General features: G+C 49.4%; 1 protein-coding gene across 2 annotated transcripts; it reads right to left on the bottom strand.

Annotated features, from left to right (window-relative positions):
- Positions 1-4,079: 4,079 nt before the first annotated feature.
- PHB1 (prohibitin 1) lies at positions 4,080-13,922 on the bottom strand. Of its 2 annotated transcripts, none has more exons than XM_081027891.1 (7): positions 13,837-13,922; positions 12,608-12,722; positions 11,098-11,259; positions 8,785-8,927; positions 8,518-8,634; positions 6,194-6,289; positions 4,080-4,437 (listed from the first exon to the last, which is right to left on the bottom strand). In XM_081027891.1, exons 2-7 carry the CDS (start codon positions 12,693-12,695, stop codon positions 4,225-4,227), a joined length of 819 nt encoding a protein of 272 aa, XP_080884017.1. In that variant the 5' UTR covers positions 12,696-12,722; positions 13,837-13,922; the 3' UTR covers positions 4,080-4,224. The 2 variants fall into 2 exon arrangements, with proteins under 2 accessions (XP_080884017.1, XP_080884018.1); XM_081027892.1 differs by having other exon boundaries at positions 13,665-13,844.
- Between the last annotated feature and the right edge of the window lie 1,033 nt (positions 13,923-14,955).

Here is a 14,955-nt window from a genome sequence, read left to right as displayed (position 1 = left end):
GCTCAACTCAAGGTGCCGTGTTCAGTTTTACTTGCAGGGGGCGCTGTCCACCATCCCTTGCGGAACTCGAGGAATTGAACTGGCAACCTTGTGGTTGAGAGCCCACTGGCCCATGTGAGAATTGAACCCACAGTCTTCGGAGTTAGAAGCATGGAGCTCTAATCACCTGAGCCACCGGGCCGGCCGAGAAGAGAGATTTTAAATTGGGCTTGGGACAGGGAGAGGGACAAGCACTGAACAAGGGAGGGGAGGAGTGGCGCTGCAGACAGAAGCAGGAGAAGATGAGCTGTGGGCAGGTGACAGTGAGGGGAGAGTCTGCACACAGAGGCCATATAAAGCAGAAGAGTGAGGAGACTGGGGAATCGGTCAGGGTGGGACTTCAGTGGACGGGGTGGCCTGCCACTCCCCGATTCAGAGCGCGGGAGGTAACTGAACATATGGTGTGGGAGAACTCAAGGGCCTTAACTTCCAGCCCTCACTTCTAACCTCAGTCCTGCACTCTATTCCTCATCTAGTCACTCGACAAAGATGCAGTAATTCCCTCAAGATCCGGGAATGTTTGGCTTGGGGAAAAGATTAGGAGTGGTTAAGGGAAAGAAACGTTAAAGGAAAGGAACACTGAATCATAGAAGTGTCGTGCTCTCCAGAAATGTAGAGTTGCAGAGAGAACACACAAAACTACAACCCAATGGAGAGAGTGCTAAACGCCTCATGGGAATGTGGACAAGGCATTCAGGCAAGGGAAAGGGAATGGAGAGGGGGAGGCAGGACATCAGCAGCAGTTTTGTGGAAGCAAAGGATCTGGGCTAGGACTCAAAGGATAGGGGACATCTGGACCTGTGAAACGTGGGGAAGAGCTGTCCAGGATGAAGTGACACTGTGACCAAAGGGGGTGAGGTGAAAGCATAGGGGGATGGGATGCAGAGAAGGGCAAGGAACTCCGTTTGGTGCGTTTTTGTTCAATAGGGGTGTGACTGGCATAACTTTGGGGGGCAATTTTTCATTGTACGAATCTGTCCCATACAAAGCAGGTCTTGTAGCTTCCCTGCCACCTTCCCTCCTCCTCACCCAATGCCAGTAGCCACTGCCCCTTTCCATCTGCTCTTTAAAATAACACTCCCAATCCCATGGGAACCACTAGGTGGGTTTGTGAAAACAAGCAGTAAAATACAAAGTTGGACTAGAAAAGTAACAGCCAGACAATGGAGGGCCTCAAAGGCCAGGCCAAGACGCTTGCACTTTATGAAGTAAGGAGTGGCCGCCGGAGGTTTGCAGGAGGGAGATGAGATCTGCTTTAGAAAAATGAAGTTGGAGCAGTGTGCAGGATGAACGGCGGCCTAGGAACGGCGGGGAAATCAGTTACAGTCTCCTGCGACCTCTCACCCAGGCTATTTTCAATCAGGGTGGGCAGCTTTACCCACAATTACTGGCGGATGGAAAAGGTCGAGGGAGGGCCTCCTGCACATCTCCCTGATGACTGCCGGAATGCCCCATTAGGATAGCATTTGGTAAGTCAGGATGTGACTAATACGCCATTGTCTCTTTCAAATCAACCCACCTGGGGATGACCACAGCACAACTCGTCCCCCATTGGTCCACACTGGCAGGATTTGTGTGACACCACAAGGAAGGAAAAGGGCAACGCCTTGCGGGGTTTTCTCTCCCCTTGCTGCCCAGGGTCCACTGTCTTCTTAGTAAGTGACCCCTCCAAGCCTGAACAAGGCAACTATTCAGCCTGACCAAAGGAGACAGGAAGACCCTCCCTGCCATGCCCCTTCCCTGGCCAGGACAGGACATGGCTTTTGATCCACAACCCAGAGAATCCCAAGCTGATAAAGGCCCATTGTGGTAACTTCTGGAGAAACCCAGAGACCATCAGCAGACAGTTAACAGCCCTTGAACATTTGTGAAAAGAATTACTTGGCAGAACTCAAGGCAGAAAGAGGCCTTGAGGCCTTCGGGCTGTCACTGGCACCATCCATGCAGGGAGGCTAACGGCAAAAAAGGGCTGACCTGAGGAAGAAGGAACGCAGGCTCCCCTGCAGACACCTGGAGCGTGAAACCCTATCTCCCACCAAATGCAAGACACAACTGCTCTTTTAAAATGGGTCTGGAGAAAAGAGGCCCGTTCCTCCACCCCCCAGAAGGGTGTCCAAAGCCACAAATGGTAGGAAAGGAGGACAGCAGAGTGGAAGCTTGTCTGGAAACTATTTAGGAATGACGCTCTTTCTGCTCCACTCTGTAACGAGTTTTCTGAGTCAGGGACCACATTGTTTGCAGGTCTCGCTATTCTTACAGCGAAAAACGAAGTAGGAAGAGACATCCTGATAGACGATGCCAGGGAGGTGGTAGGGAGACGGGCTAGATGGGCGGTTGGTGGAAGCATACAGCAGAATGAAACTTCAGTGGCAGGTCTGAGGTTCTGCCGAGGGTCAGGAGCCCAGTGCACACTTGTCCATGGGGGTATGGGAAGGGACTCGATTCCTGCTGTGAGGCCCTGGGAGGAGACGGGTGTAGGGATGGGAGAACGCAGTTCCCAGGCCCACCCTAAATCTGCACATCAGTGCCTGACTTTCTCAGCAGACAGCTGGCCCTATCACTCCGGAGATGAGATGCGGAACCCAGGTCAGAGACCGCCGGCCGTGGCCAGGTGCTGGGCCCAGGGATTAAACTGCGAGCAGAGGTTAAAGCGCGGTCAACGTGAGCACTTCCTGCTTGCTGCTGTTTCCGTCTTGTCCCTAACAGAATTGATTTGAGGTGGGTGATTGGGATGGCTCATATCTCAATTGTAGGTCTGCTTTCCCTCACCACCATCCCAAATGCATAAACTTGGCCCTCTCAAATGTCAAGTCATTCCCACATCAAAGCAAAGCACAAGAAGTAACATAAATCCACAGCAGAGCCCCTGAAGCTCTAATGTATGTAAAAATCAAACTAGAACACACGGAGGGCTATCGCATCCGTGTCCTGTCAGTCACTCTTCCCTCCTGTCAGGGTCAAGTGTTGCGGGCAATTGGTGGCCAAGTACAACCTCCCGTTAGTCCTGGTACCAAGAGCTAACGACCCTCCACTCACCGGAGCCCATCTCCTGACAAATCTCACCTGATACCACTGAGAAGCACTCCGGTGGGGGGTGGATCTGGAACACAGCACAAAGTGTTTTCTGAAACTCAAGCATTTTCTGCCTTGCTGGAGATTCTGTCCCAGCTGGTGATATAAACATGTGCACTCAAAAACTGCTAGAACGCTCTGTTCTGAGCCCAGGGCTCCCACAAACAAACAATCCCAGAAGACTGAGCTGGAAGGTCTGGGTGTCATTTATTGACAGCAGTTTTACACACATTTGTTTTCTTTCCGTGGTCGTTTCCTTCCAAGCACAGGCACAGAGCCCTTTAGAAGGGCAGTCTTGGAGTGAGGGAGCCAGGAACGCAGGATACACGTCTTTGGCAGGCCTGTTTAGCCCCAGCAGGATGCAATCCTTCAAGTTGGAATTCCACGGGGTATTTGAGACACCAAGGTGGGGGGTGGAGAGGAAGTCTTCCGTAGGACTCACATCTTGGTCCAGGCCTGCTCTCTTTCCAAGCCCATCCCAGTTTAGAACCCTTGCGGGACAGCAAATGAGGCCCACCCACCTTCACAGGGGCCGATTCTTTAATCCAGGCCCTGCTTGTACACACCTGCTTCCACTGGCCCCACAGTTGAAGAGAATCAGCCTTCTAATAAGGGACGGACTACCTCCCCGAGACCCTCCCCAGCACCTCTCTTCAGCTGTGTCTGTGCAGGAACTGCGTTCTCGGTTCAGCTGTGAATGCCATCTTCTTCGGATCTTGAATAAATGATGGGTGGAGGCTACAAGTTTATTCAGGCTGATAACTGTGCTCCCCAGCCCATCACACACACATGGCCCTGCCTTTCTTCTGCCAATTGCCAGTGTCTAGGTTGGAACTTCAGCAGGCCCTAAAGATAAGAGCCAAGCTGGTCGGCGTAGGCACTTGGCAATGTTTGGTAGGAACATGGATAAAAAGTGGGTGGAAATGAGAAGAATGAAAGAGTTTCACTTGATAGAGTAATTAGAGATCTGAAGTGATTTTACTTTTATTTCCTTCACTTTAAGCCAATCATGAAATTTCACAGTGATTCTGGGGTGGGGGCGGAAGGAAGGCGGCGTTAAGGATCCTCGGGCTGTGGCCCAGATGGCCCAAGGAGGTGCAAGCAGGGCAGGCCTCACTGGGGCAGCTGGAGGAGCACTGACTGCCCGGCCGGCAGGTAGGTGATATTCCGCGACCGTGAGAGCTGGTATGCAATGTCCTCTGCGGCTTCCAGCTTGCGCAGCTCAATGAGGCCGTCGCCTGCAGTGGCAAGCGAGTTGGCGATCAGCTCAGCGGCCTTGGAATCGCCCTCGGCAGAGATGATGGCCGCCTTCTTCTGCTGCTCGGCCTAGGACAGTGGAAGTGGAGAGAGACCAAGATCACACCTCAGGGCCCTGGAAGGCAGGCTATAGCCGGAAGGCCCAGGTTAGGCACCTTCACCGGTTCCTGGAGGAACTCTGGAGATCGGCCTCCTCTGCTCAACGGGGTCTAAAGCACTGTCCATCCGATCGCCCCGTCCTGTACCGCCCACTTCTCAGCACGGTAGGAATACATTTCTGTCGGCTGCGTAAACATTTGTCTTATTTCAAAATCTTCATTAATATTAATAGCATCCTAGTCTGGCTGCCCTACTCTGAGCATCCCAAGCAGGAGAAAGAAAAACAGGAGAGAAAGGTGGAATCGATCCTCACGCTCATCTTTCCTTCCAGTCCCAAGTCAAACTGACTTTCACCAAATCCAGTGTAGCTAACTAAGTAGGAGCAGCAAGCACGTGTGACACATGTGGTGCTAGAGCTGCCTGCGAGCGAAACTGCTTCCCCACCAGGAACCCAGAACAAGATCTCCTAGGTCTTCCCTACACAAATCAGTAGAAGGACATCTACGTACAATGTATGACCTTTAGAAGCCTGGGAGAAGCACAGCACCAAGCCTCTCTGAAATTAACACAATTTCCCCGCCCCCTTTTTCCGCCTCCCCCCCCACTCCGGTTCAAGCCGTTGTTTCTCAGTCTAGTTGTATAGGACACAGCTCCCTGGCCCCTGCTGGTATTATGAGCCTTGCGCTCTCCCCGGCTGAGGCAGTCGATCACCAGTCATGGGTTGGCTGCTCACAGCAGCTCTTGCCGGCTGCCAGCCGTTCCTGGCAGCACACGGTAGCCCACGGCAGCACTCAGCAGCTCATGCCAACCTCCAGCTGCTCACGGCAGCCCAGCTTCCGGGAGAGCTGTTGTTCACAATCTTAGCTGTAGAGGGCGCAGCTCAATGGCCCATGTGGGAATCGCACTGGCGACCGCGACGTTAGGAGCATGGTGCTCCAACCATTTGAGCCACTGGGCCGGCCCCAACACAGTTTTGAAACCGCTGAACTGCTTAGACTCACTCAACAAATGTTTATTGAGCATCTAGTAATCCAAGACACAGTCTTAGGCATGTTCTAGGCTCTGCAGATAGGCAGATACAAAGGGGAAAAAAAAAGTCCCTGCTTGCAGAGTTTACATTCTCTAAAATTAAATGCTGGCCACCCATATATTCCCATTTTCCATGATTTGAAGTACTAAGGGGTCTTGGGTTAGAATACCAACCCGAAAGAATCAGTGGTGGAGAGAAGGGGACAGCAAGAAATAAATACACCTTTACAAACAGACCAGGAAGGCTGGGCTGCTGTGCAAATACACTGCGTCCCATCGCACTCGGACACATCTGGATGGATTTAGCTCTTGAAAAAAACCCAGTGACGACAGTGCATCTGGCGCAACATTTGATCCTCTCTGCTGTCAGCGTTCACTGTGCAACTACAGTTAACAATGACTTCTCAGCGAAGCTGAGAATATTCCAGGAGAAACATTTTTATTTGTAGGAGTGTTTTTGATCTTAGGGAAGTGGGAAAAAAACGACCCTTCAGTGATTTAGAAACAACTTTACATATCCCTGACTAGACCCCAAAGACTCTGGAACCAATTGCAATAGTACAGTCCCTTCAATCCCCTTCCAATGATCCCGGAAGAAGAGATGACAGATGATGAATTTGCAGGCCACCCAGCAAACAGGGAGCCTGAGCATAGGAGAAAGGGAAGAGAGGCTCCTGCCATCTGGTCGAACACTCACCTTTTCCACCACAAATCTGGCCCTCTCCGCTTCCTGCTGGGCCACCTGTTTGGCTTCTACTGCTTCTGTGAACTCCTTCCCGAAGGTCAGATGTGTCTAAGGGGAGAGGGAGCACAAGAGGAGGCAGTGTAATGGCTTAGACAGCGCGCTGCAAGGCCCCATGGCCGCTGGAGGAAGAGGGCAGGAATGGCTCCAGCAGCTGGAGGCACTGGGAGGCCAGAACACCCTTCCCCCTCCGTATCCGTGTCCAAACTGAGTTTACACCCCAGTACCCTCAGCTGCCCAAACTGCTCCTGTACATCATTCTGTCACCGTCAGTGCAACGATCGGAAGGAGAAAACAGCCCACGGGCACTGAAGGTATCTGCTCAGCTGACCACCTCCCTAGGTGGGGAGACCTGTGGATTCTAGGGCCCCCTCCACTCACTCGCGCTCTTCCCAGGTCCTTTGATGGTCTATTTGAAGCCCCCAGAGAGGCCAGATGGAAAACTGAGCCCCTGAGAGTGAGGGCTGCAGCTGGTTCTCAGGGATTCAAGCGCCTGATACTCCATGCTTATGGATTAACCAGTCCACTGCTTCTCACAGCACCTCCACCACGGAACAGGAAGAGGATGAGAGCATGGAACGCAACTCATGGTGTTCCCTACGTGTGAGTACTTCTGGTAATGAGTTTAAAAGAAAGAGAAGGCAGGTAAAGCTATCGCTTAGGGAGAGGGTTTAAAATTTTGATTATCCACAGACCTTGCCTGATAACATAAATAACAGACTTGGCTGAAGTAACTGTCTTTAATGATCATGGAAACAATGGGAACAGATCTCAGAACTCCTATGGCCTCGTCAGAATGATTTACTGATTTATCCAACTTTTTACTAAAAGGAAGAAAGAAAAGGGAAGAGCAATGGTTTTGCTATCAAATTCTATTTGTTTCATTTCTTCCCAACCTCCCAAACTCTGCTTTTCTTTCTTCTTCTTCTTCTTTTTTTTTTTGTTTTAATACAAGTAGCTCAAAATTTCTCCTGAAGAGTAAATCCTAGTCCCACCGCCTTCCAGAATTTTTAACACTCTTGACCATTAAACTACAGCTGTTCTTTGCCTGATCTGTTTCTGGCCTCTTGTTCAAAGTTTGGGGAAGAAAATACAATCCTGAGAGATGAAAAATGAAATGTGCAATTAAGGAATAAAGTTTCTTTCTACAAGGGCCAGCTGAGGGCAGCAAATTCCCCATGAAATCTAATTTTCTTCTCACACCTCTCAGATATGGTTTCTTGTGGTCAGCCCACATTTCCCCAGAATGGACTATGTGGTTCAAGTTGAGCAAAATGCCAAGCTTCTCCTTAGGTTTTTACTTAGCATTTTCTCACAGCCAAGGTGCTCAGGTTAACAGTAAGTGGGAGAGCCGGAGGAATTGCTCATCAGGAGCCAAATGGCTGCAGTCTGGCATCTTGCCAGTAGAGGGAGCCCACAAGCCCTTCCACTGCCAGCCAAAGATGCAAGGTGGTGTGGCTAGCACTGGGTGTTGTAGAGTGTGACTGTTGAAACAGCTGCACAGATGCTGAGGGGGAAATAGTACCTTTCCCTAGCGATGCACAGGAGAACTAAACAGGAAACATTCTACCTCACCACCTGAACAAATCACTCCAAATGATTTTTCCCAGAGAATCTAGAAACATGACCCTGCCCCTCACCTCCTCCATCTGAAATGCTATCCCGCCTGTATTGCTTTCCATCTGAGTGATGGCATTCAGTGTCATATAAATACACAGATATGCAGTCTCAAGAGGATAGCTTACGCCTCAGAGATGTCCCTTGCCCCCCATCCCAGGCTTTGGGGAACAGAGCCATGCATTTACACTCTATCACCTTTCACTGGGGTTCCCAGAGCTCACTTCACTGAGCTTCAGACCCTAAGAGCTAGGAAACTCCCAGGGGTCAGGCTGGGAGGTCTGCGCTAGGGAGAAAGACGAGCTGAGCGATTGTCTGGTCTCACCAAGCAGTTTCTTCCTGTGTCAAACGGTTAACAAGATATAACTTCCTGGGGAACACTCACCAATTGGAGAAAATGAAAAAAAACTCACGGTTAGGTTACCCCCATGGGTAGGGGCAGAAGTCAAAAGAAAAGTGTGGGTGGCAGAGGTGAGATAAAAGAACGCTTGTCTGAAAACAAACCCAAGGAGACGGCCTCAATCCATCAGGAAGTTACCATGTTTTCATGTCTCACACCTAGGCAAGTGGAAGGCAGGAACTAACAGTGTCTACCCAGAAATAGCACCAGGTACCTCAACAAGCACCCAAACCGCCCCCTGTAGGGTCCCCAAGGATCTTACCAAGGATACGTCATCCAGGATGAGCCCGAAGGTTGCGGCTCGCTCTGTAAGGTCGTCGCTCACCTGTCTGGAAACCAGCTCTCTCTGGGTGATGAGTTCTCCAGCATCAAAGCGAGCCTGGTTCCAAGGGAGAGCAGAGGATCCGGTCAGGATAATGAGGAAGCAGAGAGAGCCAGGAAACTACCAGCCACATCCCGACCCACCCACTGCCAAGCTCTCCCTACTGCCCAGCGTTCTGGGCTTGGGGCTGAGGCCCTGTCCACTCACCACCACCGACTTGAGGATCTCTGTTGTGATAGAGGGCAGCACTCGCTCGTCATAGTCCTCTCCGATGCTGGTGAAGATTCGGGGAAGCTGGCTAGTGACCGGCCGGAAAAGTATGCGCAGGGTGATGTTGACATTCTGTAAATCTTAGGGCAGAAGACAAACGCTGCAGTTAAAAACAAAAATCACAGTGGCCTTCTGTACGACCACTCCTACCCCAAATGTGCTACAATTTCGAAGTAAAGTCTAAAGTCGCGGATTATAAGACCCGAGAGGGCAAGGAGCACATATGCATGGTTTCCTTGGTAGGGAAGTCAGCAGAGCACCAATTAGGAACTTCGTAAAGGTTTCTGGTGATGACGGCTTTCTAGTATATCCTGAATGCCCTCTGATATAAGCAATGAAGATTATATGTCCAGTAGGTGCTGTGGGTTATTTCGACCAAATACTGAGCGTCTTAAGAAAACTGGCCACGGCCAAGAATTCCAGGGTGAGGCCTTCCCAAGGCCTGGTGAATGTGGCCCAAGAAAGGAGCTTGCCTCAGTGAGGTTTCCATGGGTCCTGAAGAAATAGTCTACTTTGGACTCGACCCGCAGTCCAAAGGCCTGGGCTATCGTCCCACTCTGCTGTTTACTAATTATGTGACCTCACTAAGCCGTAGCCATTTCAGCTTAGTTCCTTGTCTACAAGAATAGGAATGATTTCATCTGCCTTCCAGACACGTTGGGGGGAAACTGACAGAGAAAACAGATATAAAAGCACTCTATTAATGCCCAACAGATGTAAGAGGCTATCAGAAAATTATCTAGAGTTTGCTTCTCATTCCTTGGCCCAGTCAAAGGACCCAGGGGGGGAAATACAACTTCCCCTGACAATTCAGGCCTGCTCAGAGCTAAAATACTGTCACAGCTGTCCGTGGTCATCAATAATATGGACCAACAGTCCACGAAATAAGAGTCCTGAACCAGGCACCAAGAAACGTGGAAATGTATACACACAAGTCTCTGGTCTCTGGAAATCCCTATGAACAGTTCTGAAGACAGGAACATAATACATCCTTAAAACAACTGCAAAGCAGTCGAGAAAGAAAGCCCAAAGAGGTGAGAAGTCTAGACCTAGGCTTTTAAGTTCAATTGTTATGTTTCTTGAAGAACCCCACCCCACCTCTGATTTCCTCTTTTGTAGCAGGCAGGCCAGACCCTTCCCAGGAGGCTCCTTCCTCTCGCTGGCCAGAAGATACAGGACAGATTATACAATACCAAGTTACCCTCCCCTCCTCTGCCCCATACACTGCTCACTCTCTAGTTCCAGCTTAGACCTAAGTTCCTTGCAGGAGCCTGCCCAGCCACCATGGGAGCTAGCTTTCTGTTTTTATCAAGTCTCCCCTCTCCTGCTCCATCTTCCCTGTACCTGTAGTCTCTAGAGGCTTTTAAATAGCTACGAAACTGAGCAATCACTTCCTTTTGCATGTGTCTTTCCAAGGACTCTCCTTTCTGCGCCCTGAGAGTCCACGCAACCTTGGCTCCAGTACTCGCCACACTCCACTGTACCTACTTGTTCACCTGTCCATCTGTCTAGCCAGACTGAGCTCCTGAAGACCCCTGCTTTACTCATCTCTGAACTGCCCCCACCCTCCGACCCAGCACAGAGCCTGGCAGTCATGGTAAGCAAACACCTGCCGAGGAACAGCACAGAATACAGTGACTGTTATCGAGATGACAGACCAACATCCATGTGACCCTCTCCTCTTGCTGTGTGTAAATGTCACTGCTAAGCCAGCCTCTGCTATTCCATTTACTGCCTGTGCACCTCGCTGTGTAGGATGGGGGAGAACAGTGAGAGCAATTCATTTTAAGCTTCAGCTGGAAATCCAGAGGTGTGCAGACATCAGGAGACTGCTCTCAGGGCTGTGGGCCTCCGCCTGTGAGATAACAATGGGAGGGCAGCGCTGCTGCAAGCAGAGGCCTTAGAAAGCAAGGCCAAGGGTAGGGCAGCTGTGAAGGCAAACAGAACAGCTAGAGATTGCTTTATACAGTCACTCTAGGGACAAAGAACCGATGGGAAGGTCAACTGAGCGAGCAAAGGCACTTAGATTTCTTTAAAATTGGACCACAGTGTAATTCTTGAAATAGATCTTTGTGTATTTCTCTAAATTTGTACCGTTGTCTGTGTGTATCTAAAGTGTATTTCTTTCTGTGAATCCCTATAAAACTCTCCAGAGAAAACATGCTAGGAATTCTTATGTGAAGTTCAACCTCTTCTCAATCTCATAGCACTCCTTCCACTCTTTCTACCCTACCCACAGCCAAGACTCACCTTTGCTACCAGTGATTACTGGCACATTCCGTGGTCGAGAGCGGCAGTCAAAGATAATTGGTTTCTGTACCCAAGGGATGAGAAAGTGAGTCCCTTCCCCTACCACGATGTCCTGCACTCCACGGAACCGGTCAAAGATGACAGCTCTGTGCCCAGCGTCCACTAGGAATGAAGGATAATGACAGGTCAGAAAATCCTCACTCTTTAACCAAAAGAATTACGCCTTTGACAGATCCCTGATGCTTTCTGTTTTTATCAAGTCTCCCCTCTCCTGCTCCATCTTCCCTGTACTTGTGGTCTCTAAGAGGCTTTTAAATAGCTACAAAACTAAGCAATCACTTCCTGTTCCATGTCTTTCAAAGGACTTCAGTAATAGGATCTATTCCTCAGTATCCTTCCTAAAAACAACTGCTGATTTTCTGATTAACCACTCCATCCCCAAACTCCCACCAATACATTTCCACAAATTGTCTCCCAAAAGTTCTTTCTAAAACTCCCCAAATCTTCACTGTTACCACCGTGCAATCTAGTTCCAATTTAACCCAGTGTTCCCAGAAGCAGCACCCTCACCATGGGAATCCTAAAATTTGGAAGGTCCCACAATTCCTTCCAAGCTTGTTTTCTCTAAGATTTCAAGGGGCTATAAAGCTGTCTTGTTGATTCAGAGAGAAATTGATGGTGATTGCTGTCCAGTTGTGCAGTGGTGGTCAAAAAGATCAGAGCATAATCTGTGCCATATAAGCCAAACCACCTTTTCTGATCAGCTGCTTTCTGTCTCTGCCTTTCTGGACATTTCAGTTGGTCCAATATCTTCACTCTGAAATTAATCGTCTTCTTGTTGGACATCACACACGTCACACCCGAGGTGGGTCAATCCACTACTGCTTTCCAACAATGAAAGTTCAAGAATATCACAATTGGAGGGGTCTTAGAGATAACGAGTTCAATCCCATTGCTTGACCAACGAGGAAGCTGTGACTTGCACAAGGTCAGACAGCAAAGTGGAAGAAAAGCCAGCTTCAATGCTTACCAAAGTATTAAAAGCTGGGCAATGCATCGCAAAGATCTTTTCTGTGCAACAACCCAACTGCAGCAGAGCAAAAAAAGCTCCTGCTCAGGACAAGGTCACCAAAGGTCTACAGCCCTTGCTGAGTTAGTTATTCCACACACCAGGCAGAAGAGAACAAATGAGATCTCCATTTCTGCTAGCTAGTGAAATCCCAACACTCTGCTGCAGCATTTGAGTGGGGCAGCATCCCTTCAAATGAAGAAGAACAGCTGGAAACATCCAACCAGCAGAGAGGCTCTTTGTGAATAAAGGCTCTGAGAGAACCCACTGCTAAAAGAACAGGGCTCTGATGACAATGCAACCATATGGTGTGGGCTGGCAGCAGGGGAATCCTCTTGATCACAGAGTGCAGCACTACCATGAGAAGTGTCCCATGGGCTGTGCAGACCTATAGATATCCTCCCGCAAAAGGCAGTGACCCACTACCCCTTGGTGCCTCACCATTATACAAGGCAGAGTTCACCACACCTCCTGCAACGGCTAAGGCCAGGCCGAACTTGCCAATGGACTCAAACACTTTGGCAGCCATGTCTCCTTCTGCTGGACCCACTCACACCTAAGAGGGTAAAAACAAACAAAACAACTTGATTCCAAAATCCTCAGAGAAAGCCCTCTCTGCTTCACAACATTCACTTCTCAGGCTGGCTATTTATTTCCCCATTCCTGAGAGCTCTGAATCATCCAATGAAAGACACCTAATAAATAACACTCTATAGCTTTTAAAATTATAGTATCAATTCCTCTGCTTTTTTTTTTTTTTGGTCCATCACTTAAGAAAAGGGGTCTGGAGCACTTGGTTCAACAATGGGAACAAGGCATGGGCTCAATACCCATAGGGAACTTAGCACCACCCTAAATCGCCGTCCCATTTTATGGACAAGAAGGCCCCAAAGAGAAAGGCTGCGTGGCTGGTTCTGTGCAATTTTGGCTCAGAAAAATAACCCAAAGAATGAGCTACATGGCGATTCCCACAGCAAAAATTACAACAGTTAACCTTTGTATCAGTCTTCTAATGGCAATTTATTTAATCCTCATTCCCACCCCTATGAAGCAGATTATTACAGATGAGGAAACTGAGGCACACAGAGAGGTTACACGAGGAGCCCCCGATCACGCAGCTGTTAGGTGGCAGAACCAGGATTAGAACCCAGAGGTCTAATTCTAGAACGCGCAGCTTAACTCCTCATCAGATGGCTTCTCAACAGCAGGTGTTAAGAACGGCCTGTTATTATGGTAGCAAGAGCTGGATGACATTCTGGGACCAAGTTAACAAAGAACAAGTGAAAGAGGAGCTGAGGCGGGAGCACGGTTTAACTTTTTAATGCCCCGCCCCTTGGTCTTCGTTAACTTCAGTCTCAAACCCTCCCGCCTTCCTTCCCAGACTACCTTGGTGCATTTAAATATTCCTTTCCCAAGGCCAGGCCGCCCAGCCCTTACCACTCAGCATTTCCATTTCTAATAGCTTCTGGATTATTCCTCACCCTGCCCCCATACACACCTCCCTTACTCTACGCAACTCCTGGCTCGTGCTGGGCTCACACTCTTTCCCCTTTCCCACGAGGAAGACCCACACATGCACGCCCGTAGCCCAAACTGCGAATGCGATCGCAGAGAGGGACTGCAGAGTCGGCCAGACGCGTACGCAGCCATTCCCCAACATTCTCTCTCACCTGCTTCCAGTCTGACCTCCACATGAATTCCACAGCCACACATACTGCGCACGCGCCTGGCAGCTCCTCCTCTTCCCCTCCGTCCTTCCAAGATGCGCGCCTCTGATTGGTCTGGAGGAGCGCTGTGCATTCTGGGAAGGGTAGCTTGCAGCCGTAGCCTGGTTGTTCGGCAATTCGCAGATGAACTACAATTCCCAAAGAGTCATGCAGCGGCTGGCGCACGCTGAAAAGCCTTTTCTCTTTGGTGGTAGACGCCGAGAGTTTGCCGCAAAGCCTTTTGGGGGCTGTAGTTCCTTGGGGATAAATGCACGTGCTTATCTTGAACTGATGCTAGATCCTCCCCTAATATGCGCCCTAGGGTGTTCCGAAAGAGCGGCTGGGCCTGTGGCTGGTGGCAGAGATGGGCTGAGGCCGATTTACAGCTGATTAAAGAGCATGCGTGCGCACCGTGGAGAAAGCTGTAGTAAAATAACTGGTGGGCTGAGAGATCTTGAAGGAAACCGCGGGGCAGTCTCCATTCACAGACCCGCCTGGAAACGTTCTCCGAGTCCTGGGACAGTGATTGCCATAGCCCGAGAGAATCTTAGAAAGCTCCTGGACTAGAAAACGAGGCCCAGAGAGACAAAGGGATTCATTCAGGGTCAAGCACCCATTTAGCAAAGGGGCTTGACTTAGAGTCCAGGTCTCAAGGACACAGTTTTTAAAAAAATCGTCTGATTTGGAAGAGTTGCAACAATAGTACAAAGAACTCATGTGTCTAACATTTCATCTATTGCTAACGATTTGTTCCATTTGCTTTATCATTTGTTCCCTCCCTCCTCATTCTCTCTCACTCTCTCTTCTGTATTTTCTAATAAGGACATCCTCTTATATAACTTGAGTAACTTTACCTGCTGCATTCCAGTTTTGTCGATTGACCCAATAAGGAGCTTTATAGATCATCACCACCCCCATACAGGATGCAGTCTAACATTAGGCATTGTACTTATTTCTCATGTCTCTTTAGTCTCCTTTAATCCGAAAAATTTCCTCAGCCTTCCTGTCTTTTATTGCATTAAAGAAAAAGAAGAATGTTTTTCATTTTGGGTTTGTCCGATGTTTCCTCATGATTAGATTCAG

Source organism: Rhinolophus hipposideros (genome assembly GCF_964194185.1).
Source record: "Rhinolophus hipposideros genome assembly, chromosome: 20".
Taxonomy (NCBI): Eukaryota; Metazoa; Chordata; class Mammalia; order Chiroptera; family Rhinolophidae; genus Rhinolophus; species Rhinolophus hipposideros.
This window is presented reverse-complemented; position numbering and strand designations above follow the sequence as displayed.

Excerpts from the sequence above, each read along its gene's own strand:
- PHB1 (XM_081027891.1), bottom strand. The coding sequence starts at position 12,695 with ATGGCTGCCAAAGTGTTTGAGTCCATTGGCAAGTTCGGCCTGGCCTTA. Across the intron at positions 11,260-12,607 it reads GAACTCTGCCTTGTATAATG|TGGACGCTGGGCACAGAGCT; the intron begins GTGAGGCACCAA and ends CTTCATTCCTAG. Across the intron at positions 4,438-6,193 it reads CCAGATTTGTGGTGGAAAAG|GCCGAGCAGCAGAAGAAGGC; the intron begins GTGAGTGTTCGA and ends CCACTGTCCTAG.